The 25817-nt window shown below is 60.6% G+C and overlaps 2 protein-coding genes across 5 annotated transcripts in view; one reads left to right on the top strand and one right to left on the bottom strand.

Annotated features, from left to right (window-relative positions):
• CHKA (choline kinase alpha) overlaps positions 1 to 11893 on the top strand; it is a 61145-nt gene extending 49252 nt beyond the window's left edge. For all 3 annotated transcript variants that reach the window (XM_080816950.1, XM_080816948.1, XM_080816949.1), the window contains 5 exons: positions 376 to 463; positions 860 to 968; positions 4146 to 4252; positions 5556 to 5637; positions 10696 to 11893. In XM_080816950.1, coding sequence (XP_080673076.1) covers positions 376 to 463; positions 860 to 968; positions 4146 to 4252; positions 5556 to 5637; positions 10696 to 10755 — 446 coding nt within the window. In that variant the 3' untranslated portion in view covers positions 10756 to 11893. The remainder of the gene's footprint in view (positions 1 to 375; positions 464 to 859; positions 969 to 4145; positions 4253 to 5555; positions 5638 to 10695) is intronic.
• Positions 11894 to 13177: 1284 nt separating this feature from the next.
• TCIRG1 (T cell immune regulator 1, ATPase H+ transporting V0 subunit a3) lies at positions 13178 to 23893 on the bottom strand. Of its 2 annotated transcripts, XM_080816417.1 has the most exons (21): positions 23808 to 23880; positions 22566 to 22629; positions 21210 to 21337; positions 20767 to 20845; positions 19751 to 19971; positions 19575 to 19660; positions 19230 to 19356; positions 19061 to 19143; positions 18810 to 18903; positions 18498 to 18710; positions 17747 to 17891; positions 16056 to 16195; positions 15824 to 15981; positions 15660 to 15750; positions 14954 to 15072; positions 14631 to 14844; positions 14256 to 14381; positions 14020 to 14124; positions 13825 to 13942; positions 13413 to 13590; positions 13178 to 13329 (listed from the first exon to the last, which is right to left on the bottom strand). In XM_080816417.1, the coding sequence occupies exons 3-21, from the start codon at positions 21324 to 21326 to the stop codon at positions 13251 to 13253; spliced, it is 2493 nt and encodes an 830-aa protein (XP_080672543.1). In that variant the 5' UTR covers positions 21327 to 21337; positions 22566 to 22629; positions 23808 to 23880; the 3' UTR covers positions 13178 to 13250. The 2 variants fall into 2 exon arrangements, with proteins under 2 accessions (XP_080672543.1, XP_080672542.1); XM_080816416.1 differs by lacking the exon at positions 22566 to 22629 and having other exon boundaries at positions 23808 to 23893.
• Positions 23894 to 25817: the final 1924 nt, after the last annotated feature.

Here is a 25817-nt window from a genome sequence, read left to right on the forward strand (position 1 = left end):
GGGATTGGGTTGGCTGGAACCCCAGCATGCCACAAGCATTTTCCTTCGTGCCCGTGTGTGGAAAGTCTGGGGGGTGCTGCCCCAACAAGCCGAGGGACAGCCGTTCTTGTCCCCGGGCGAGCACGGGGCCACGTTGCCGTCGGGCTGCTGTGAACAGGGGCCCTTGTGTCTGCGTGACCCTGGGCCTCCTGCCGAGGGCCTGGCCTTGGGAGGCGGTGCTGCTCCCGGCGCTCCGCGGCCTGCACCCCCCTCACTGCGTGGCCGGGGTCCCCTGACAGGATCGGAACCATGCTTGGCCTTTCTGCTCAAGGACTTGCGCCTTCCACTGTCCACCGCGCCCACAGTAAGTGGCATGTCATCCAAACCCTTTTGCAGGTAACATCTTAATGCTGGAGGGCAGAGAGAATTCCGAGAAGCAGAGACTGATGCTCATCGACTTCGAGTACAGCAGTTACAATTACAGGTGTGCGGCCCCCCCGGGAGGAGGTCGGCAGCCGGGCCCCCGGCCCCGGGAGCTTGTGCGCTGTCCCGGCAGCCTGCGGCGGCGCAGGAAACAGCCCGGGCCTGTTCTGGGCGGGTGGGGGGCGGGCAGCGGTGACCGATCAGAATGCAGAATCTGGCGTTTGTCGGCCTCAGAGATCAGAGCACTGATCTTCCGCAGCCTCTGCCGGCGCTGGTTCTGCTGACGACCCCGTTGCCTCTCCCTGTCCCTGAGGCAGTTGTCCCTGGGGGGTCCTCAGGAAGGACCGCTTGTTGCTGGGGGGGATGCTTACGACTCGGCCTTCTCCCTTCTCAGACCAGGGAGCCTTGTGGCTGGCAGTTTGCCCCCTCTGTGCAGCTGCTCTTGCCTCTTTTTTAGGGGATTCGACATCGGGAATCATTTCTGCGAATGGATGTACGACTATAACTACGAAAAGTACCCGTTCTTCAGAGCGAACATCCTGAAGTACCCCACCCAAAAGCAACAGGTGGGCGACGGCTGTGTGCGGGCTCGGCGCGAGCCGAACTGCACGAGTCCGTTTTCTGCAGTTAGAACTGATTGCATCTTTGTTTTTAATGACCCCCCCTTTTGTTTTTAAGATTTTGTTTATTTGAGAGAGAGCGCGAGAGAGCGCGCACAAGCAGCGGGGAGAGGGAGAAGCAGGCTCCCCGCCGAGCAGGGAGCCTGATGTGGGTGTGGATCCCAGGACCCTGGGATCATGACCTGAGCCGAAGGCAGACGCTGAGTGACTGAGCCACCCAGGTGCCCCTCATGACACCCTTTTTAAATCAGGGTTTTAAATCAGGGTTACGCAAACCCTGGGGCTCTAAAATGTTATTTTGTGTCAGGACAGAGACTTGACGTTTTTATCCCTGTGCCGGAGAGAACCTGTTTTCATTCCGTTGGAGAGCACAGTGTTTAGCTCCTCCTGGTTTTTTCCAAAAAGCCCGGCCTCTGATCTGCCTCCTGGCCTCCTTCGTGGGGATCTCAGTGCTTCCTGTGTTTCCTGTGCGCGTTTCACTCTGTGCAGACAGAAGTGGTCTTTTGGGCACCGGGACTTAGGAGCTGCTGTGCTGTTACAGTTCCCTTTCTTGTCCTGAGTAGGGGGGGCAGGGGCTGTGTGAAGAATCACCCCGTGGGGGGCATGCCTGGGTGTCCCAGGGTCCTGGGATAGAGCCCCATATTGGGCTTCCTGCTCAGTGGGGTGTCTGCTTCTCCCTCTCCCTCTGCTTCTCCTCACCCCGCTTGTTCTCTCTCTGAAATATATAAAGTCTTTTTTTTTTTTTTAAGATTTTATTTATTTGACAGGCAGAGATCACAAGTAGGCAGAGAGGCAGGGAAGCAGGCTCCCTGCTGAGCAGAGAGCCCGATGCGGGGCTTGATCCCACAACCCTGGGATCATGACCTGAGCGGAAGGCAGAGGCTTTAACCCACTGAGCCACCCAGGCGCCCCAATATATAAAGTCTTTAAAAAAAAGAAAAAAAAATCACCCTGTGGGAAGTTCCTCCTTGGGAGCGCCTACTCCATTCCTCAGCCCACCATTGGAGCCGTGGGTTGAGAGTGAGTGGGCAGCGATGTGGAAGCAAGCTGGGCTGGGGAGAGGGTATCCCGAGCCTGCACAGGGCAGCCGCCCACCCGCTTCGCAATGGCAGCTACAGAACAGCCCCTCCCGTGGAGCCCCTGCCAGCTTGGCCGTGTTTCCGAGAGGTCAGAGAGGCATGGGGACAGGGGTGTGATGGGTGGCTGCTGACTTCACTCGGGAGAGGTCTCTTGAGCACAGGCCCGTGCCGGGCACGGTGATCCTGTCTTCAGCAGGTCGCCCTCCTCCCGCCGCACGCTGGGGCCGACTGTGACCAGCTTGAGTATGTCCCGAGCCTCCAGGTCACGCATGGGGGGAGGAGGAGACCCAGCAGCAGTCTTTGTAAAAGCCTTTGTGAACGCTGGGCAGCCCCAGAGGTGCCGCTCTCCGGCCAGGAGTGGGGGGCGGTTCTGCCGGTGAGAAGGCAGGTTCTGCGGCGATGGGCGGCAGAGCCGAGTGGGCGCCCACATCACACAGCCACGGAAATCCAGTTCCGTTTCGGGTTCTGAGGAGCTTTACAAGTCGCGGAGGGCTGCTCCTCTTCATCTCCTACCCTTTCTGCGCCCAGTAGGTAATCTCCTGCTGTTCTCTCTTTAGTCCACTAAAGAGAAGTTGTTAAACGTTAAACCTTTGTCTTGGAGTTCCTAAAGCAAAGCATCCAAACGAGGTGTGTCATTTTGGAAAGCTCTGCTGGGCCCCGTTAATCTCTTGCTTGGGAGTTTCAGATCCACACACATCCATGAAACAGGCTTTAGGGGCCATTTAAAAAAATTATTACTTATATCTGGTTTGGAGTAAAAATTATGCTGATCTAATAACATGAGTTTGGTGTCCCTTTGTAATTTTCTGGACCAAATTTAGATGAGATGATGTTCTTTGAAAATTTGGTAGACTTTGTAAGAAAGCGCAGGCCTGTTTTGTCAGTAGCTCTTAAAGCAGGGCTCTCGAAGTGTGGCCCAGAACTTCCGGCGAGGGAAGGCCACTAGTTACTGTTTCTTAGGGTATCAACCTTTTCAGATTTTCTGTCTTCATTGGCCAATTTGAGCATTTAGTATCTCCCAGAAATTAACCCAGCTCGTGTGGCGGTTCAGGCGTGGGTTTTAAAAACGGTGTTGGATTTGAACCCAGATCTGCCAGTGTTCACTGTCCCCTGCTGACGCTGTGTGCTTCCGTTTCCTCGTGTGCGGGAACAAACGCTCAGGACGGTGGCTGCTACCTAGACTTGAACAGGCCTGGGCCATCCCCTTGCCTGGGCCGGGTTTACTCCTTCCAGAACACCCTGCGAGGACAGCGCTCAGACTGGAACACTGCTTTCTGGTGGGAGGGGGTGCCAAGGGTAAGAGCCGCCTAGGAGAGGGCAGAAGGGCGAGCTGGTGGGGAGGCAGTGCTGGCGTTCCAACTAGGTGATCAGTTATTGTGTTTTTCTGGGTAGAGCCACTGCCTGCTGTTTCCTTCTTTATAAAAGAAAGCGAGTGGTGGTTTGCTCTGTTCTGGTGCCCTCAGGTATAGTGGGAGGTCTGAAGAAGGGGGGGGTGGTCTCCTAAATCCGGATTCATGGGCCAGCTACGCGCGGGACCTGGTAGCACCTCCTCTTCAAACCAGAGTTAGACCTTCCCAGTTTACGCGTCACCCCGGCATCTCGGAGGTGGAAGGCCCCTCGGCGTGGTCTGGTCGGCTCCTGCTCTGCCGGCGCCTCTGCCGGGGACCTCGGGCTCCAAGGGAGTGGCTGCGCGCCATGCCAGCCCTTCTGCGGAGTACCCTGCTTAGTGACCAGGCCGTGGGAAACGGGTGTGGAGTCGATTCCGCCTGGGTGATTTTGTCCAGAAGTAGTCGTGGTTTCCTCTGCTTGTCTTGCCGACAGTGCGGCGAGTCTGGTAGGGTTCTGCCAGGAAGCCGGAGATCGCTGCCCCCCCCACCCCCAAGCAAGCTTCCGTGCTCCCACTGGGCACCGAGCTCCTCCGGGCTCCGCTGGCCATGCGGGGGTCCCTGGTGCGTCGTGCTTCCTGACACGACTTCCTGACAGCTGCTGACACCGTCTGTCTCGCCGTCACTGACTCTAATGTGATTTCTTTTTTTTTTTAAAGCTCCATTTTATTTCCAATTACTTGGCTGCATTCCATAATGAATTTGAAAACCTCAGTAATGAAGAAAAGTCCATTATAGAAGAAGAAATGTTGCTTGAAGTCAATAGGTAAATTTTTTTTTTTTTTTGGTTAATTTATAAAACAGCTGTGTGTTTACAGATGATAGTCGGGGTGCCGACCTGCAGTCATGAGTATTTTAGGATCTTCTTTATACCCATACGTTTCCGGGACTCGTACTCTGTCAAAAACTGCGCATCTGGCATCTCTCCAGATGTCCGCACGCAGCAGGTGCGGAGAGCGGGGTCGGCGTGCAGGGTCGGGCACGTGGGTGGTGCTCCGCGCTCTAAGCCACACGCCGCAGGACTGTACAAGGCGGTGCCGCCCGGGGCCTGGACCCTCCTGTCGCTTGGTGCTTGTCGGGTGGTGGGTGCCATCCAGAAATGTGTTTCTTTTAAAAACTAATTACGAATTGTGAATGTTGGTTTTGAGTCTTGTTCTTAAACTGTTTAGTCAGTAGCAGGGCTGAGAAGCTTCTAGGTTTTGTGAAAGTCTTCGATAAAAACGTTTAAGTGACTTTGGCCCCCCTTGTCCTGTCCAGCCCGCTTGCCACAGATCACCTCTTGCTGAAGTGTCCACAACCGCGTTGCGGGCACGTGGCCGCCCTCGCTGGCCCGGGGCTCCCCTTGCTGCTTAGATCTTCCCTCTCGAGTTCTAGCGTGGATAGAAATAGAAAAATGGAGGAGAGCCCGACAGAAAGGGTAGCCCAAAGGCACGTGTAGGGGATCAGGGACCACAAGAGAAACAGTCCGGTTTGAGGAGGACACTGAAGCGTTCAGGGAAGCCACAGGCACCGGCGTGAGGGGAGCTTGGGTTCGCGGCGACAGGGGCCATGGCGCGGCGTAGAGATGGAGACCGCCAGGCTCTCCTCCGCTCTGTTTCACTGCTGTGCAAGGGCAGGGGTGAGGGCGAGGCGGCATCCTACCTCCTGGGAAAGCCAGCGAGTCACCAGAGGCCTGCATGTTCCTCCTCTCGCTGCGTGACGCCTGCGGGGTTGCTGATGCCCCGTGCTCACACCTGAAGCAGAGTTTGTTTCCCAGCATAGCGCACGCACCGCCTGCATAGCTCCCCGGCCTCCGTGTGAGTCCCGGGGATGGTAGCCGTGCGCCAGGGACGGCTGTTGGGCGTGTCCACACTGCAAGTCCACCTGTCCCCAGCCGGAGGAGGGAGAGACCAGCTGTGGTGCCCCCAGCCTGTTCTCCGTCCCCGGGGACTAGAATCCTGTTGAGTGGGCCAGGGCTGACTCGGTTTGCGCCCCAGTGAGTTGTGGGGCCCGCTAGCAGGAAATCCCATCCCTGGGCCTGTGGCCGGTGCCACACATCTCACGTGCGTCTCCTGCTTTTGTAATTACAGGTTTGCCCTCGCGTCCCATTTCTTCTGGGGACTTTGGTCCATCGTGCAGGCCAAGATTTCATCCATTGAATTTGGATACATGGTATGTTCTGGGGGTAGTTTTCTCTTCGATTCTGGAAACAAAATCGTTCCCCGTGTTTGTGAGCGCTGGCGGGGGAACACGCGCTCTTCTTCACAGAGGGCTGCCCGTGTCGCTGCGCAGTGAACCCACCTTGGCTCCGCGTGTGCCATCGGAGGTGGCCTCACTTGCAGGGCAGCGGGCCCACCTCCCCTGCTTCAGAGAGCTGCTGGGCGGCCTTGTGGCTCCGATGGGGGACGTAGAAATCAGACCCTAGCACGTAGCCCGTGACCTCAGTCCCTTCTGGCGCAAGGGGCTGCGGGTGCGGGAGCTCCCTGACGCGTTCCGCGGCTCTGCTCCTCGGCCTGCAGCACCCCGCTTCGAGCCGGCGGCCGGTGCTGACCGGCGGAGCCGTCCTGTGTGCTGCAGGCAGATGCGACAAGACAGGCTGTCATCTTCTTCCAGCCTTGGAAACTGTCCTTGACGTAGACAGTTTTAGCCGTGAGTCCAGCCTTCTGCTGCCCCATTAAGGAGTGTTGGTGGCGTGTCCTGGGGTCGGGGCACCGTCTGTGGCGAGCACCTGGCTTTAGGAAGGTGGAGGGGATGACGAGCTCATTTCATCCTCCCAGTCCTGTATTAAGCTGATTTCTGCTTCCAGGTGGACAGTTTGATAATGCACAGATGCTGTTCGGCCAAAGAAGGGGGAATAAGGAATTTTAAAGCAGATGTAGAGCCATGGTTAAATGATGTTGTTAAGACAAAGTACAGGGACGCCTGGGTGGCTCAGTGGGTTAAAGCCTCTGCCTTCAGCTCAGGTCATGATCTCAGGGCCCTGGGATTGAGCCCCGCATCGGGCTCTCTGCTCAGCGGGGAGCCTGCTTCCCCCTCTCTCTCTCTGCCTGCCTCTCTGCCTACTTGTGATCTGTCAAATAAATAAATAAAATCTTTTAAAAAGTATCTTAAAAAACAAAGTACACATCAAAAATATTACCAAAGCAAGGAATAATTTCATAATAATAAAGGGATCAGTGAATCCAGAAGATATTAAAAAAAAATCCTAAAGGTGTACATACCTGTCTTGCCTCAGAAGACCCAAAGCAAAACCTGAGAAAACGGAGCAGAGAGAGAGGCAGACCTGCAGAGCAGAGGGGCAGAGCCAGAAACAGCAGCGGGAGGGATGGAGGAGGGGACCGCACTCTGCCCAGCCTGAAGCTCAGCGCCCAGCTGCTGGGTGTATGTCCTTGCCCATGAATATGGCACATTCATCAAGATAGACCGTATGCTGGGCATTGGGAAACAGGTCTCAAGTTGAAAAGAACTGAAGCACAGAGGATATTCTCTGACCACAGGGGAATTAGGAAAGCAACAACAAAATCTTGAAAATTCCTAATTATTTGGAAATTAAGTAGTATACCTACATAAACCCCGGATCAAAGAAGAAATGAAAGAGACAATTAGAAGCTATTTTGAACAAATTATAGTGAAAACACAATATATCAGAGTTTGTGGGATACGGTTACAGCAGGTTTCAAAAACTTGTGGCTTTGAAGGTTATACATTTGTATTAGATAAGGAAGTTCTCAAATCAGTGACTGAAGCTTCTACCTTAAGCTAGAAAGAGAAAAACCAACCTAAGCCCGAAGTTAGTAGAACTAGATACAGAAGGGGCGCCTCGCTGGCTCAGTCGGTGGAACACGTGACTCTTGATCTCAGGGTCGTGAGTTCAAGCCCCACATTAGGAGTGGAGACTGCTTTAAAAAACAAAAAAGAAAGAAAGAAAAGTAAATAAAGCTAAAAGCAGAAATCCTTGAAATAGAAAATGCATGGGCAAAAAAAAAGGAGAGAATCAGTGAAACCAAATATTGGTTCTTCGAAAAGCTCAATACAATTTATAAACTTTGGGCTATACTGAGCAACCAAGAAAGAGAAGACACACATGACCGGGCTCAGTACAAGGAGAATGCCTCGCTCTGGATCCTATGGACGGTAAAAGGGTAAGAGAATATTATGAATAATTTTATGCCAACAGATTTGACAGCGTGCATGAAATGTGCACATTTCTTGGAAGATACAAATGACAAAAACTAAACTAACACATGGTCATGTAGTTATTGAATAAATTGAATTCATACTCCAAAAGCCTCCCTGTAGAATAAACTGCTGGTCCTGGTGAATATCGTCAAACACTCAAGGAAGAAATCATACTGGTTCTGCACAGAGTTTCAGAAGCTAAAGACTCATTTGATGAAGCATTGCCCTGATGCTGAAAGGAGACACAGATGTTTCAAGAAAACGGCAGATCAGTGCCCTTTATGAACAGGACAGAAAAAGCATTATCAAAATATTAGCAGGAATTGAAGGTGACATTTACAAGAAGATAATGGGATCAAGTAGCATTTATCTCCGGAATGCAAGGGTTAACACTTAATTTAACATTTTAAAAACCAGTTAGTGTAATTCAGCGTATTAACAGAATGAAGGAGAAAAACCATATTATCTTCTCAGTGAAAGCAGGAAAAGCATTTGACAAAATCTAGTACCCATTCACCAAAGGAAAAAAAAAAAAGAGCCTCTGTAAAGTAGGAATGCAAGGGTCCTTCCTCAGCCAGGCGCAGGGCACGTACGAAAACCTACTGCTGGTATCGGGAGAGCTGGTGCGCTCCCGGCCACCAGAGCCCTAGACTGAGAGCGAGGCAGGCGCGCCCCTCCCATGACCCGCGCCCCCGGGGCCCCAGAGCACCTAACCAGCTTAGTAAGGCCAGGAAAAGAGGAAATGCAAGAATACAGGAAAGAAGAAGAAAAACTGCCTTTATGTTGTAGATGACATGATCAAGTACAGGAGAAAAGAGGAAAGCATCAACAGAAACGCCATTTAAGCTGTGGCGTGAGTTTACGGGGGTCACAGGGTACAAGGGCAGTGCTCGATGATAACCAGCTTTGTTCTGCGCCGCGGAAGAAACAGTCACAAATGAAATGTCATTGTGTTTACAGTAGTATAAAAACATGAAATACTTAGGGATGAGATTTTTAATTCACATGCCTGATCTTCACACTGAGAAGCGTAAGACATTGCTACGAGAACCTCAATAAATGGACAGCAAGACCACATTATGGCTTCAGAAGACTCCGTATTAAGAGTCTCTTCTCCCCAAACTGATTTCCAGAGTCTCCATGATCCCAGTCAGAATCTCCACAGGCTTTTTGGCAGAAACTGGTAAGTTCTAAAATATATGTGACCGAAACAGTGTCAGAGGACTGATTGTGCCCGATTTCAAGATGTATCGAGACAGTGAGGTATTGGCGTAAAGACAGACATCTGATGCCCAGAAGCACACTAACACATACAGTCAACCGATATGCCACAGAAGGGCCACGATAATTCATTGGGGAAGGGGTTCGATTTTCAACACTGATGCAGGAACAGCTAAACAGCCACCTGGGAAAAGTAATGAACCTTGATCTTCTGCCATACACACAAATGAACTTGAAACGGTAACAGACCTGTGTAAAAGCATCTGGAAAGCAAAGAAGAAAAGCTTTGTGGCCACGACCGAGATTTCTTGGGTTATGTGAAGCACTGACCATAAATGAAAAAAGATCCGGTAAATTGGGCTTAATCAAAGTGAAAAACTTGTGCTTTTTGAATGACACCATTAAGAAAATAAAGAGGCAAGCACAGAGTTGGAGAAAGTGTTGCCAGTCTCTAACAAGGACTCGTATCTGGAATGCATAAAGAGCTCACCACTTAGCAGGAAACCAGACAGGGTACTGTATAAACAGGCAGAAGATTCGGACACGTCACAGAAGATAAAGAAATGGCCAGTGAACGTCTCTCGGTCTGACTAATGTCATTGGTCGTACACGAAACGCAAATTAAATCCCCAGTGAGCTACGCTGCACATCTGTGATGACGGCTCAGACCAAGGACCCCGATGGTACCCGGTGTGGGCAAGGACCCGAGCAGCAGGCACTCGCATGCGTTGCCGAGGGGGAGGTAGGAGGTCTGACCCGCCTGGAAGACGGCCTGACCGTACACGTGGCGGGCAGCCCGGCAGCCGCCTGCTTCGGTACTGACCCGAAAGGAGCGAAAGCCCGTTCCCACACCGCGAGCGGCACTTGGGTGCACATAGCAGCTTTCTGTTCAGTTGGCCCGACCTGGAAAGCGCCTGCCTGCCGGTCAGGTGAGTGGGTATTTGTGCTGTGAGAGCCATCAGACAAGTCCTCTGCAGGAAACGGGAGTGGACCCCGGACTCTCCCAGCAGCGTGGAGGAATCCCGGAAACGGACCGAGGGAAACAAGGCAGACACGGAGGGGCCCACGCCGGGTGAGTCCATTTATGGGAAAGCTGTCTGCGGCGATCGGGGATGGAAACCGGGTCAGAGGCTGCCTGAGGCCGCGAGCGTGCTGGGGGGCCTCCGGCAGGATGCCGGAGCTGAGCTCCGTGGACACGTTTGTGAAAAACGCCCGGCTCCGCGAAGGGGATCGATTTTGTGGTCAACAAGTTACGCCCCGATGCAGAGTTTGCGGCCGCGATGCTGTAACCTTCCTGGCAGTCCTTTCCATCTCGAGTGGGCGGCTTCAGAGGCTGCACCGTCCACCGGGAGGGATGGGAGCGGGAGCGGACCCGGAGATGCCCGGGGGCTGGACGATTCTTGCGCGGACAGGACTCGGGACCAGGGTTTCTGCCGTCCCTCTCGGGCCCTGTGCTGTAATCCTGCGGGTGACCCCAGAACGTTGGGGTACCTTCTTTCTCGCACCTCCGCTCTGTACTTGCTGGCTCAGCCCTGGGGACCTGCTGCTTTGAGAGAGGAGCCTGCATTGGAGTCTGTGCCCGCAGCCTTCAGTGTAAACAAGAGGGTGAGGCCAGGCAGCGCCAGCCGTGTAGACAGAAGGCCCGCCCTGGTTGCCACACCGGGGTGGCCGGGGTGCCTGAGCTAGGTGCCTGGGCTCCCGGACGGCCTGCGGCAGCCAGAGCCACTCTGTTCTGTGCCCTCGGTGGTGGCCAGTGCACGGGCCTGGGTGGGACCTGGGCGGCCTTGGGTGGGAGTCCTTGGTGAGGCTGCTCTTCGTTGTGTCTCCTAGGACTATGCCCAAGCAAGGTTCGATGCCTATTTCGACCAGAAGAGGAAGCTCGGGGTGTGAGCATGGAGGCGCCATCCACTTCATCCCTGGACTGCGTGGGGGCGGCCAAGCCAGCGGGGCCCTCCGCGCTCCGACGGCTGTCGCCGCGGCTAGCTCGGATGGCTCGCTGCCGGACGCAGATGTGTATGATACGAAAGACTGTATTAAAATTGAGTAACATTTATATCCTATCTTGTTCACGATTTCACTAGGACCCTGCAGTGAGATCGGGAGGCAGGAACATAGTACAGTAGTGCAATACCTCCGAGTCCTCCGAGTCTAGAGAAGGCAGCTTCTGTTGGGGCCCAGAGGTCGCGGCCAGCTACGGCAGACAGCACGAGCAGACAGTGTTTCTGCGGGTACCTTTTTTTGGTTAATGTCAGTTTATCAAGGGTTTGAATTCACGTGCTGGGGCACGCTGTGACCAGGCCCTCGGTAGGTGACAAGGTGTGTAGACGCCGCCGGCTCCCGAGGGTGGCGAGTGAGCCGGGACAGACTGTGACATTGCTTTGCGGCCTGGCCGACCGTGAGTCCCCGGAAGCTGCTCCCTCACCCTTCAGGTCCCCACGGCGGACGCTCGAGGCCGCAGACCCCGTGCGGGGGGCGGGCCGTTGGCTCCGTCTGATGAATGTAGCTCCTTCGGGCTGTTGTACACACTTGGTCCCGCAGCCTCTGCCCCGCCCTCCTGAACCGAATGTGCTTTACTAACCCCCTCCTGGGGCTGGCGGGAGCTGTGGCCACGGAAGCCATGCTGCTGGCCGAGGGGGGGTGCGGGCACCCACGGACACACTCGCCTCCCGCCTGTCCTCCCCCCAGAAAGCAGCCTTCGCCCTGCTCTCCGCGGCCTTTCCTCTTCTGCCTCTGCTCAGCCCCGGCTTGCGGACTCTCTGCCAGGGCTGGTGCACCCGGTGGGGAGAGGGCGGCCTGGCCTGGGCTCGTGGCCGGCTCCCCCTGCCCTCCCCGCTCCCGCTGTCCCTGACGGGGTCCTCCTGATGGGGACGAGCAGCTGGATGGGAAGGTGGGGGTTCCCTGGAGCTGTGAAACCACATATATTCAATGTCTTTGGGGATAGGTGTTTCTACTCTGAGCTCTTACTCGAATTGCCGTTTCTGCTACCAGAGATTGTGGCACAGAAACAATAAAACTGTACGAACCCCGTCCTCAGTGTCCTCCTTGGGTGTGTCCTAAAGCCCAGGCAGGGCTCCTGGTACCTGGTCATGCCGGTGGAGGGCTCCTGGCCGGTCCTCTCAACTCTCCACCCTCCCTCTCACAGAGACCTCTGGAAGGACATAGAAGGAACTGGGAGCTGTGGGATTTGCTGGTGGAAACTGGACGGCTGGCTTGGTCAAGGCAGGAGGGAGATTTCCCTTCCAGACATTTAAAAGTTTAGCCAGGTGAATGTGTTCTGGTATCCAAGCAATGAAACTGAGCAGTAAATGATACCACGCTCCCAGTAAGGGCGAGGCTCCCCCCCACTCCTCCCTGCGGCATCCCTGGCCCTGGGGGACGGGCTCCCCCCAGCAGCTGGCCAGATGAGAGCCACTGCGATGGCGATGCCCGGCTTGCCCTGCCCGGGCAGCTCTGGCCTCAAAGCAGCCTTTGTTCCTGAGGCCTCCTGCCGGAAAAGCCACTTTGTGGCTCCTTGGCCCGAGGACGGAAGGCCTCTGGGAAGCCCAGGCTCCACCTCCCAGCCAGCGGTGGGACCCAGGCCAGAAAGACATGCACAATGCCACACTCCAGCCCCCCAGCTGAAGGAGCAGGACTGGTCACCCAGACCTGGGAGAGACCACGGCCTTCACCGAAGGGGCAGCAGGACCCAGAGTCCAGCTCAACCCTCTTCCTGATCCTCCGAGCCCTAGACAACGGGGCTGCCTGCACAACCTCTGCCCTTTTCTGCAGGATGGGGTGTGTGTTTCTCTCTCCACTGCTGGGTCAGGCTCTGGAGTCCCAGGCTGCTCCCTGCCTCCCTGGGGTGGGGTGGGGCTGGCACCAGGGCAGCCCATCATGCCAGGCACCACCCTTCATGCCCAGAGTATCCCGAACATTCTCTTACAGTCAGTTTGCACTTCCCCAGGGATGGGGACCTCACCTGCTCTGGCTCAGCCTGGGAAGACACTCATCCTGAACTAGAATGTGCTGGAAACAGCCCTCCTTGGTCCTAGGTCTACCCCCACTTCAGCCCAAGGCTCTGGGACCTCTGCAGACGAGCTCATGGGGCCTCTCCCCAACTTCTCAAGGGCCCAGGTCCTAGACCAGGGCCTCCCGCCCCTCTGCACCCTACACCAAGCTCAGCCTGGGAGAGCGTAAGGAAGAGGGGCGTCATATAGCCAGGCATGGACTCCAGAACACCAAGTCTTACGAGATGTGACCAGTCTGTGCCCAGAGCCCAGGCCCTGCCACCCCAGCCTCACCAGCCCCCGGCATCGCAGACGGGACCAAGACACAGTTCGTCGTCCATCTTTATTTCCGGTCTCTGCAGGCAAGGGGAGGGACCTGGGCATGGCCACAGGTGGGCTCTAGTCCTCTTCCCCAGCGAAGGTGAAGGGGCTCAGCTTGTAGCCACTGCCTAAGTAGAACTTGCTCTGGAATTCCACCCTGGGGGTGACAAGGGGACAGCTGGTGAGGGGCAGGCCCCCCAGCCCACGTGCTGCCCGGGGCCAGCCAGGCGGGCCGCTCACCAGTGCAGCCGCAGCGCGTGCAGGAACGCCGAGAGCCCCTCCATCACCAGCAGGATGGCCACAGTCAGCACGGCAAAGGCGGCGAAGACGGGGACCAGCACCACAGCCGCCACGCCCAGCTCCCGGCCCATGCGCAGGCCCACACGCATCACCATGGCCCACAGGACCTCCGACAGCTCTGGGGGGCAGGGAGGTAGCTGTGGAGGCCAGGGCCCAGGGGGTGCCCACCCTTCCCCCTCTCCCCCGGCCCCGTTCCCGTTCCCGGGACCTTTTCCGACATCCTCCCTTTACAGAGAGGATGCTGAGGACCAGAAAAGTGACCCACCAGGCCACCCAGCCAGCAGCTATGAGTGTCAGGTGCAGCTGGGACCCGACCCACGGCCAGTCCGCCCGCTGGGGCCCTCTCACTCACGGGCATGGGCCAGACTCAGGGCCCAGAGGCGCAGGTAGGACGCCGTGTTGGAGATGCAGCCCAGGCAGAACTCGATGGTGTGGATGGCCTGGTGCATGAGCACCTCAGATAGGACGAACTGGGGGGCGGGGGACAGTGAGGGGCCAGCCGGGCTGACAGCCACCCCCGCCCCTCACTCAGGAAGACCACACCCACCTCGGCCTCCTCTCCGTCCCCGGGGCACCCTGCTTTCTCCTCATCAGAGCCCCAGCCGGCCACGGAGGCGTCAGAGGAGTCCAGAATCCCCGCCTTGTCGTCATCCTGGGGGTGGGGGGGCAGCATCAGCAGGTCCCGCCCCACCCAGGAGGCTGAGACGCAGCGAGGGCAGGGCCAAGCCTCCCATCAGCCTTCATGCCATGCCTCCACCCCGCACCCCTGCTCCGAGCCTTTACCGGCTGGCGGCCAGCGGGCCTGGGCGAGCGGCGGCGGTGCTGCCAGTATAGGAACAAGGGTGTGCCGAGCAGCAGGACCGGCACGGTGGCCAGGGCCAGGATCACCAGTATAGACTGCACCACCTCCTGTGGGGGAGGGGGCAGAGCTTGCGTCAGGGTGGCCTCTGAAAGCCGCGCACCCAGCTCGGCGGAGGGGGGTGGGCAGAGCGCCTGCAGCCCACTCCTCCTCTGCACCCCCAGGCCCCTCCCTAAGCCGGGACACCGTGCTGTGAGGAATCCTTCCGGGGGAGAAAGGCACCCACGCCCCCACGCCCATATCCCTGCTTCTCAGAGGAGGAGCCCGCCGCTCAGAGTGGCCCCCTGGCCCCAGCACACCTGGGCAGGGAAGAGGGCTTTGTTGGTGGGGCTGCGGGAGAAGAGGAACATGTTGATGAAGTGGATGAGGATGCTGGGGGCGGTCGCCGCGCTGGTGACAGAGATGCACAGCCACTTGTAGATGACCAGGAAGACGAGGTAGCCAAAAAGCCCCAGCAGGAAGATCAGCTCGGGCAGGGTCTCCAGGAGCAGCCGGTGCCACTGGCCAAAGTGCCTGAGGGACGGGAAGAATGGGGTCCCCAGGTCACCCACCGGGCCACCCTGGCCCTTACCTGTCCAGGTGTTCCCCCTCCCCCACCCATCCGGGAAACCCGGGCCCTCACACGTGGTTGAAGACTCCCAGGACCACCCCGAAGGTCATGTGGGTGACCCCAAGGATGACGGACATCTTCATCTTGAAAGGGTTGAGGAAGCTCAGATGGTTGACGGCCAGGCTCCAGACCTGGGGTGGCAGGAGGGACAGGTGGCACACAGGGGCCTCTCTGCCCGCGTCCCTCTCGGTAGCCCGTCTGCCCCTGGGGGGTTGTACCACGGTCTGCAACCCGTTGCCCACCACGGGCCAGGAGAAGGGAGCGGTGATGCGCACAGACGGGTCGGGCATCCGGGGCCCAGACCCCGCTCTTCCCCGCCACGTGACCCTGCCCACGGCTCTCCTGTGTCTCTGCGTCCTCATCTGTGAGATGGGAGCAGTGCCAGCACGGGCCTCATGGGACCATCACCAGGACTATATACCGCGTCCTGTCACGTGGAGAGCACAGAACAGTGCCTGGACGGTGGGCTCCGAGGAAGCCAGCACTGCCCTCGCTGCCACATGCTTCTCTCGCCTCCCAAGTGGCTGCTGTGTGGGCCCAGCAAGGTGGGCCCCTTGTCCTTCTAGAGCCCTGCACCCCTGCACCCGGCACCGGGCCAGGCCCTCGGGAGGGGTGAGGGTTAACGTCCAGGTCCAGGCTGGGACAGGGTTAGTGCAGGGGCCCCGGCCCAGCCCTCGCCACCTGCCCACACGCCCCACAGCAAGTGGCCCGGACTCACGGGGTCAATGCCGAAGGGGTAGGGTCCCAGGAAGACACCGCTGACCGCGGGGTCCAGGGTGAGCAGCGGGTGTTCGGCCAGGAACGCGTCGCTGTGACAACAAGGGTGAGGGGTCAGGGGCTGCCGGGGGCCGCAGGGGCTGCGGGGCCGCGGCCGGGCCTCACCTCCAGCCGGACTGGGTGGCCATGGCCGCCACGCTCCAGCCCGAGGGGAAGATGGTCGTGGCACGGCTGAAGCACTCGTTGTAGATGAAGCCAGTGTAGACGGAGAAGAGCCCCATGAGCAGCAGCAGGTAGCGGCCCGTGAAGAAGGTGCGCCAGATCTGGGCGTGGAGGGGCCGTGAGGGGCGGCCCGGCCCCCCCGCTCCCCACCACCCGCGCCCTCGGCCACCCTCACCTCGTTCCGCGCCGCCTTCACAGCTGGCCGGTCCTCCGCGAGCACCATGGCCAGGGCGAAGAGGAACATGAGCAGCCCGTGGCCCACGTCGCCGAACATCACGGCGAAGAGGAAGGGGAAGGTGATGATGGTGTAGGGCGCTGCGGGCAGAGGGGCCGGGCGGTCAGGGGCACGTGCACGTCGCGGCACCTGCTGCCACAGGACCCCGAGCCCAGGTCCCGGGGAGACGTGGAGGGGCTGCTGGCGAGGCAGGGACGCCGGACTGCGCGGTCTGCATCCCCGAGCCTGCCCCTTCCTGGCTGGGTGACCAGGGACTAGTGACTCAACCTCTCGGAACCTCTGTGTCCCCATCTGTAAACTGGGGACAGCAATGCTCCTGCTTCGTGGGGCTCCTGTCAACGAGGTTATCCAGGGGCAGTCCGGGCGCGCCGCAGTGCTCAGCGAGAACCAGTTCCCGGGGGGCAGAAGCTCAGAGAGGCGCTCCTGACCGGCACGGGGCAAGCCGCAGAAGGCCGAGGTGCTCACGGCCCCTCTGAGGCCTCGCTTTCCCTTCAGTAAAATGGGATGAATCCCTCATGGGAGTTACAGGACCTCGGTGCGTGTCCCTCCCCAGATGGAGTCCTAGCCCCTCCGAATGCGATCTTCGTAGTTGGAAAGGTCCCTGGTCGCTCCCTGGGAGGCCACCACTGCAACAGGAGGGCTGCCTGGAGTGCCCCCGTCTGGGCTGCTTTTTTGCAGCAGCCCGAGCCGCCGCCTGCCTCCCGCAGGGGGAGGCTCTGAGGGCCGGGAGCCGGTCATCGACCCTGGCCGTCTGCTGATCAGCCTCGTTCTAAGTGGACCGGCCTCTACTAACACGGAGGAACCGCGAGCACGTGAAACGGGCCGGGGGCCCCAGGACGAGCTCTGCGATGCGGCCCCTGCAGGGATAGCAGGCCCCGGAAGACTGCCCGCGACTCCGGTCATCGTCCACTTGGCCTCACGTTCTGTCCTCGTGTCCTGCCTCTACCACGCTGGCGGGGAACCGAGCACCCGTCTCTAGCCCACCAGCTCAGGTCGGACCCCTCCCTGGCCTATGGCCGAGTCCCTTCCAAAAATGCGCCCACGGCTCACCTCCCACACCCATTCTTTGGACTCAGAAACCCACTGTGGTCCCCACCCGGTGACAAGGGGTGGGGGGGCGCTGGTCCCCCTGACCACACCGGAGCCAGCCGGCCACATGAGAAGCCACATCTGGAGGGAGCAAACCGGGCAGGTGACCGGCAGGTGCCACAGCCGCCCCCCTGCCCCCCCAACCCCCCCCCCCCTCAGATGGTTTCTCCCAACAGCACCGCCCTTCATAGGCCACTTGTGCCGGAGTCCTCCCCGCCCCCTGCCCCCCCAAAGGGTCCACTTCTGGGCGAACCCGACGGCAGTGGGGCCGGACAAGCAGCTCCACAGGCTGAGTCCAGCCTCCGAGAAACTAAGAAGCGAGCTGGAGGAAGCGGCTCAGACCTCACACCTGAGCCCTTCCTCTAGCGAAGCCTGTTCTCTCCCGTGCTGGGTCCCCGGTAAACCGAACTAGGGGTGGGAGGGGGGTTGCTGGGGGTGAACACCAAGCTTGGATGCTGCCTCCCCCTGCCCCCGCCCGGGTGGTAGGAGGATGCGCCTGTGCCGAGATGCCGCCCTCCGGGCTGGGGCTCCACAGCTCTCACCGGGGTTGACCTCCTGGTAGCGGCCCACACCGTAGGCGTCCACAATGCCTTGGAAGCTGGCCGTGAAGCGGTTGGTGCGGATGAGCGTGGGGGGCATGTCCCGGCAGGGGATGCGGTGAACCACGGCGCTCACGCCCGCCTCGCTCTGGGGCACCCAAGGGGTAGAGGAACAGATGAGACTGATGGCGGGGGCCTTCGGGGACGGCTTGCCACCCACCCCCCCAGCCGACCCAGCTGGAGATGCGGGGGCTCACCGGGCAGGCGCCCTGGAGAGCTGGGACAGCCCCTCCCCTCTCCCTGAAACAGGACAACCTATTAGCCCCACCGCCCCGATTCAGGGTGATTTAGGGAGAGCCCGAGGTCAGCTGGACCAGAAATCGCTTGGGAAACAGGAGTACAGCGCTTATCCAGGTGGCCCGGGAGAGGGAGCTGCGTTGCCACGTGTGAGCACCTACGAGGCAGCAGCAGCTACGATGACCCCTGGAAGTTCATCACACCCATTTCACAGGTGAGTAGCCTGAGGCTCCCTCCAGTAGCACCATCAGGGGTGGTGCCTGTGGAGCTGGCGTCCCAGGCGCTCTGGCTCCTCTGGGGGCTTCGGACATCAGGAGCGGGGAGGCCTTGGGCCAGGGGCGTCAGGACAGACTCCCGGAAGGAGGGGCGGCCCGGGGCCAAGGTCTGGTGATGGCGACAGGAAGCGCGTTGGGAGGTGGGAGCAGGGAAGAGCGGGAGACGCCCCCCCCCCACTCACCGAGCCATCCTGCAGCACCTGCTGCAGGGCGGGCAGGTCGCTCGCGGCACACCAGCCCTCGGCAATGAGGCACTTGTGCGTGGCGCTCACGCTGCACTGATTGAGCACCAGGTACACCGCCTTCATCTTGCGGGTCTGCACCTGCCAGGGCGGCAGCAGCCGCCGCACGCGGCCCAGCACCTGGCTCAGGAAGCGCTCCGTCTCCCCCAGGACCTGAGGCCAGAGCAGGTGGTGAGGGCGGCGGGGCGGGGCAGGGGGGCGGGGCAGGGCAGCCGGCCACGGCCACGGCCACGGCCACGAGCGAGCGCCCACCTCCTGCAGCTCGTGGCTCTGCTGCTGCAGCTGCTGCAGGACTCCCAGGCGGGCCTCCTCCTGCTCCACGAACGGGAACACGTGGCAGTGGAAGCTGGCGGGGAGAATGGGTGACGCCAGCGGTCGGGCGGAGGGGGCGACGGGCTCTGGTTGTGCGGAGGCTGAGTCTAGAGGGGGCATCTGGGGCAGGGGACAGGGCGGTGACACTTGCCCCCGCCCCCCCGGGGCAGTAGGCCCCCCATGGAGCTCACCAGTCCGTGATCTTGCGGATCTTCTGGCCTATCTGTTCGCCCCAGTAGGAGATGAGGAAGGTCATCCACGTAGCCGGCTCCCCCTGCAGGACGGGGCCCGCTTGACCTGGACTCCGGGCCTCCCACCCCAAGATGCTCTCCCCCACCCCCCGGGGCCTCCAGCCTGTACCGTCACCGGGTCCTCCAGCGGCTGCTCCGTCTCCCGGAAGCTGGCGATAAGGAAGCCCCGGCAGGCCCTCCAGAGCAGGCGTTCCAGGGCGGCGGCCTTGGCGGGCTCCACGGCACCTGCCACAAAGCTGCCAGGCCAGGCCACCGTGCTCAGGACGGCCGAGCAGGACAGCGGCCCTGCTCCCTGGAAGGAGGCCGGAGCCCGAGGCCGGGCCAGAAGAGGAGACACCCTCGAGAGCAACGGAAGTTGTGGGCCCGAAGGAGGAGGCTGGAGGCAGTCTGAGGGTGGAGGAGAGCACTGGACAAGGAGTTGACCAGGAAAGATCTGGAAGTGCCCCTTACTTACTTGACTCTCAGGTCCTGGTGGGGCCCCCCGGGGGCCTGGAGCAGGGGGGTTCTTTCCAAGAGCCCATCTGCAGGGGCGGCTGCCGACTAGGGGCCAAGAGGCACCACTGAGCCCCACGCCCATGTAGGGGCCTGGCCCCCCTGCCTCTCCCCTACCCCGCGGGGGCTGACGCTGACCTGGAGGCGATGGCCCTGGCCCAGCACGGCCGAGTGCAGCCGCAGCTGGTGCAGCTGCACCCGCAGGGACTGCTGGTTGCCCCGCACATCCCGGAGCTCCTGGGCCAGACGGTCCGTCTCCTCCTGGATGCGCAGCAGGTCACGGGGCGGAGGCGCCAGCAGCCTCCCCTCGGGTGGGGGCAGCACCAGGCCAGCCCGCCGGACTTCCTCCTGCAGGAAGGCTGGGTGCCGAGTGACAGGTGTCAGAGGAGGCCTTTGGGGGCCCACACCAGCTCACGGCCAGTTAGCCAAGGGCCACCTAATGTCTAGGGGTCCCAAACGCCACCCCAAACTCAACTGGCCACCAGCTAATTGATTCACTGAGTCCACGACCCCCAGAAAAACCCCAGGCCAAACTCTATCCCCACAGGGCCACTCTCCCTGTCCTGAGCTCTCTCCCTTGGCCACTGTCCCACTGGGCCTGGGTCCCACATAGGGGTCCAGGCAGGTTGGCCCGAGCACTGGGGGGCCCAGGACAAAAGCGTGCAAGGAGGCCCATGGAGCCCACTGCCTAAAGGCTAACAAACCATTAAAATGAATGTGCTCCCTTCTCCCCTCTTGTCAGCTCCTCCTGGAAAGGCCTGCCAGAGGCTGGGGCCAGAGTCCCCCTCGCCTGGGTTGGAGAAGTGGCTCCTTGGGGCGCCTGACCCTGGATACTGGCCTCTGCCCTCCCCAGTCCGTCTGAGAGACAGAGAGCTCTGTCCATGTCTTTCCCCTGCTTAGAAACTGCAGTGGCTCCCAGTGTCCCCTGGATGAATTCCTAGGCCCTCATGCAGTATTCTAGGCCTCCTCCAAGTGAGCCCCATTCTCAAGGGCATCCCACAGACCCCAGCTGCCCTGTCCTGGCTCTGCAGGGCCTGGCCTGGACCTCCCTTCTGCCTCCCACCTGGGGCACCAGGACTCTTCCTTTCAGGCCGAGCTCAACTGGCACCCCCTCCAGGAAGCCTGCCTGGGATGTGGGCCTGAGGCCAACTCACTGAAAGTTTTCTCCAGCTCTTCGCAGCGCCGAACGTCCCCCACGAAGCGTCTCTGGAAGGCGCTCACCGAGGCGTTGAGCTGGGGTTGCCGCACAGATGGGTCAGACTTCCAGGGAGGGGGCCGGGGAGGTCCCCCCACCCCGGGGCCTGGGCTTGGCTCTCGGCAGGCCATAGCTACTCCCCCCAGAAAGGTGCTGAACACACCACGAGCCTCCAGAGGTCCAGCTGGAGACGGACCGGGCTTTGCGTGCCCGGGGGAGGGTGTGACGGGGCCCCCGGAGGCAAGGTGGCCTCAGCGGCAAGGCTGGCCTTTCCGAGAGGAGAGGAGCCGCGGCAGAGGTTGCCAGGATTCAAGCAGGGGCCCTCCCGGGGGGAGGCGGCCTGCTGTCTGGGACGCGTAGGGACGAGCCCCCACCCCCCCGCGCCCGCCCAGCCCCACTCACGTCTCTGAACTCCACGAGCCCCCGCTCGCCGAGCTGGCTCACGCAGGTGTAAGCGGCCGAGGTGGGCAGGAAGAGCTGGACCAGCGCCACCTCTTCACTCCGGAACATGGAGCCCATGGTCCTGCGGGCTGGGCCGGGGGGGGGGGGAAGGCTCAGTCGGGCCGGGGCGGGACAGCTCCCCGCCGACTAGGAATGCCATCCGCCTCAGCTCACGTGATCCGTGGGAGGCCTGCTACCAACCCTGCCTGACATATGGGGAAACTGAGGCCCGGGCAGCTTCAAAGGGGCGCTGAGGTCACACAGGGAGTGAGCGGTGCCACTGGGAGGGCAGCCCGCCCTGGCTGGCCTCACGGCCTGACCCACGGCCCCCATCCCCGCCCAGGCTCTTTCTCAGCGCCCCTGCCCCGTCCCAGGGACTCCCCCCGAGCCCGCGTGGCACTGGCTCTTCTCACATGTGCCCTCTGCTCCCGCTGTCCCTCCTCTGTGACCTGCCCCCACCCTAGGCCCTACTCGTCCTTGGGGCCCCAGGCCAAGGGTCGCCCCCAGCCCCTGGCCTCCTAATTGCCACAGCCCTCGGCTGGCCACGAACTCTTCGTCTTACACCAAGGAGCGTCCGTCCCTTCAGCCGGGGCTGAAGGCTGGGGCTGTCCCCCATCCCCCGAGTCCCCCTGGCAGCCGGAGCCCCCCTGGAGGCGTCTGTGTGTGCCGAGAGGGTGGGAGCCTCCAGCGGGTCCCCTGGTGCCCTCGCGAGGGCAGAGAGGCCCGAGGCCAGGTTGGGGCGGGACCTTCCCCCGAGGCTGGGACCGCTTGGCGGCCGATGTCCAAATAGGGGCGGAAACAGTCTTCCAGGTGTCGAAACCCAGGAAAGTGAAACCGTGGAAGCTGACAGGGGCAGGACGGCCTGGCGGGGCCCTGCCCAGATGCCCCAGCCATGAGCCAGGGCTCCACGGCCATTGCTCTCGGGGCCCAGGGCCAGCCACTTCCCCTTTGTGGGACTCAGTTTCCTTAGTTCTCATAGTGTCAGGGAAGGGGACAGGCGTGGGTGAGGTCCCCAACTGAGGGTGACCATTTGGCGCCAAAGCGCCGCCTGCTGTCTGGGGAGGGGGGGGCCTGCCCAGCTGGTCACGTCCTCCCCTGGGCCTGGTTTCTTTCAGTCTAAACAGGGAAGGCAGCCCCTGCCCTGGCCTGGAAGAGGAAAGAAGGCAGAGAGGCAGCCCAAGACTGCAGCAGCCCCCGGCCCCGGGCAGGGAAGGGTGGGCAGGAGGGGCGAGGCTCCACCCCCAGAGGGCCAGGACCCAGGCTCCAGAGTGTGGCTCAGGCTGTGACTGGCTGTGTGTCCTTGGGGGAGCCTCTCACCTCTCTGGGCCTCCACTTCCTCTTTGCGTAAATGGGACTTGGCCACCCCCAGCAGAGACAGGACCTGGGTGGGGAGATGACAAAAATAGAGGCTCCACGTAACCCCTCACCCATTCTACCTCACTGCGACCTAACAGCCGTCCTGGGGAAAGAGGACCTTGTGGCCTTGTTTTAGACTCTCACGGACGGCTCAGTGCACCTGGAGAGGTGGGGTCTGGGATCAGGTGGTCAGCAGGTGGCTAAGTCAGGCAGAGCTGGCCTTGGAGCTGTAGGTCTGTCGTCCCAGGGCACAGTATGGGCTCAGGGGAGGGCTGTTCTCCGCCCAGGGCCGCCTGAAAGGCTGGACAGATGGGATTGTAGGGAACCAGGTCTGGGGACCCAAGGGGTACAGCAGCCCCAGGCTGTGGCCAATCTAGCCTGGTAACCGTCACTCACAGGGCCTCGGCCTGGGCAAGCCCCTTGGGTGGGAATTCCCTTGGATGGGGTGGGCGGGGTGTGCAGGCACCTGGTCAGACCCCCTCCCCCACAGGCGAGGCTGCCACTGGCTCACCCCTTAACCCCCATCCTCTCCGGCCCCTACCCAAGCCGGGTGTGGGGGGGTACCCTACTTCTTTTAACGGAGCAAATGAAGGTTCCTCAGTCCTTTGGCCTTCAGGATCCAGACTGCAGCCCTCTCCTCCCTCTATTCCCCCCTCCTCCTGGTCCCTCAGGGGCTGAGGCTAAGGCCAACTCCTTCAGGAACCCACCAGATCTCTCCTCTAAGCCCCTGACCCATGATGATGAGAACTGAGCTGGAGAAGAGAGGACCTGCTGCCTCACCCACTCCAGACTGGTAGGCTCTGGAGTTAGAGTAACCCCACTTGCCTCTAGCTCTGCCTCTTCCTAGTTGGGTGGGACTCAATTTCCTCATCTGTAGAATGGGTCCCTCCCTCCGAGGAAGATGCCCCAAAGAAAGCCCTGAGCGCCACCAGAGCAGCACCAGGACGGACAGAGTTGGGCCCAGTAGTTAGCGGCTGTTAATTCCTCGTCTTCCTCTTCCCGCCCCCCCCCCTCCTCCTCCTCCTCCTCCTCGGCGCCACGGCGGCCCGCACCAAGGCCCGACACCCGGCGGGCCGGCAGACTGAGTCGCATGCACTGGCCCAGCTGGGTTGGGGGTTCCTGGACCCCTTTCTCGGGGCAGGGCGAAGCGAGGGTGGCAGACGGAGCTGGGGGCCCTGCGGACCCCGGCTGGGGCACACTCACCCCTGGGTCCGCCGCACGCGGCGCTGCTCGGCTCTGCGCTCCCGGCTCTGCGCTCTCGGCCGCGGCGCCCACGCAACTCACTTTCCCCGGCGGGCGGGCCGCAAGGGGCGGGGCCACGGAAGCCCCGCCCCGTCCCCTCCGGGCCCGGCGGGGAGGGGCGCCGGAGTCCCGCGAGCGGCCGGCGGGGAGGCAGGACTCGGGCTGCGGCCCCGCCCGCCCTCGCTTCCTCGCGGGAGGCTTGGGGATGGGACGTGGGGCGGGGAGGCCGGGCGACCCGAGCCGAGACACTGAGCCGCGCCGACCGCGCACGCCTACGTGGCCGGGATGCGGGTGCGGAGAGGCGGCCGGGGCTCGGGGACGGGACCCCCCCCCGCACCTAGAGGGCTCGCTGGGCCTGCGGCAGATGGGAGCCCAAAGCACTGAGGCTTGGGGTCTGAGGGCCTCGCGTCCCCAGCCCGCATCCCCACCTCTGGGACCCCTTTCCTGAGGCCGCGTTTGCACCCGGTCCTTACACCTTCCTGCCTCTTGACCACCCAGGAGAGGGGCCTAGGCTCCAGGCCCAGGGGCCCTGGGTGGGTGCAGCTCTCGCCGGGCCTTTTTCCTCAGCGGCAGCGGGATACTGGGGGCTGGGCCGGGCTTGTGATGTTCCGCGCACGCGATGGTAGTTGTTGGTTTGCCTACAGCCAGGAGCGTCCGTGTGACTTTGCTGATTAGCTCCCCACGGTTGGTCGTGTCCCAGCACCCCTGAACGGAGGCTCACGAATGTCCGGCTGCCTGCACTTTGGACAGACCAGGACCATACCCACTGGGGACAGGAAGGACAAGGGGCCTCTCAGCTCTGGTGATCCTTGAACTTCACATGGCAAGGTCCTCTGCGGGGGAGGGGAGCTGTGGGCAAATGAAGCCCCAGAGCTGGGGGCGGAAAGTTACAGCCAAGGTCAGTATCATCAGAAAAGGGGGTGACCCAGTTCTGGGGCATCGTAGGTCTGTGTCCTGGGGGGGCTTCAACCAAACCGAGGCCAATACTTTCTGGTGCAGGGAAACCGGAACCCAACTGTTACAAAATGGCATTGGCCGTGGGCTCCTGAAACACACAGAAAGTTGGGGGTCAGAAAGGGAAAGGATCAAGTCAGGAGCGGGACCATCTGACCCATTCTTAACAAACGTGTTCTACTTAGCTGTGTACAGATATAGGCTCCATGACAATCACCTAATGCTGGTTGTATCTGGGAAAAGTGCAATCAAAGGCGATGTAGCATTTTCAAGCCTGATTATTGTAGGGGTCCTGCCTCCCACAGCCACTACGGCCTGCAGGGGTCTGGGCACACATACACTTCCTAGGCTCTGGTCTTCTCTTCAGGTCCTGCATTCCTCACCCCTGCGTCTAGTTCCTTAGGCTGTGGGGGCCCAAGCAGGGCCTGGACCACTTCAGCACCAGGAGATGGCCCAGGTGTCAGCCGCCATGAACAAAGGGAATGAGCTGGGGAAAGGCTAGGACTCTTTGCAACAGGCCTTCTCAGAGCCTTGAATGTGCTCACAGGCGGTGTCTATCCCAGAGGAAAGAGGGCACTTGGGGCATTTCCCACACCGACTGGACCATAGAACATCCTTCTCTCTCTTCTTTCGACAAAGTATTACGGGAGGTTAGCGTTTTGTAACGAGCACTTTTGGGAACGATGGAAGAGGAGGGGCCCAGATCTCTGACCTGAGCTAGTGTTTTCATCGGACACATGCTGTGTGACCCCAAGCAAGTCCTTCACTTCTCTGAGCTGGCGTGCTCACAGATACAAACAAGCCGAAGCCTTCTTTCGAGGCACCGGGTCCCAGGGAGCCGGTTCTGGCTGCCCCATCCGCACCGGGCTAGCATGCGACCCCTTGGGGAACCACACACTGCTGGGACTGGGAAGGGGAAGTTCCGAGCACCGGCAGCCAAGCCCACAGCCTGGTCTGGGGAACTTGGGGCAGAAAGGGGATGTGGTGAGAGATGAGGCAAGGCCAGCTCAGGGACAG

The sequence above is a fragment of the Martes martes genome, assembly GCF_963455335.1.
Source record: "Martes martes genome assembly, chromosome: 10".
Taxonomy (NCBI): Eukaryota; Metazoa; Chordata; class Mammalia; order Carnivora; family Mustelidae; genus Martes; species Martes martes.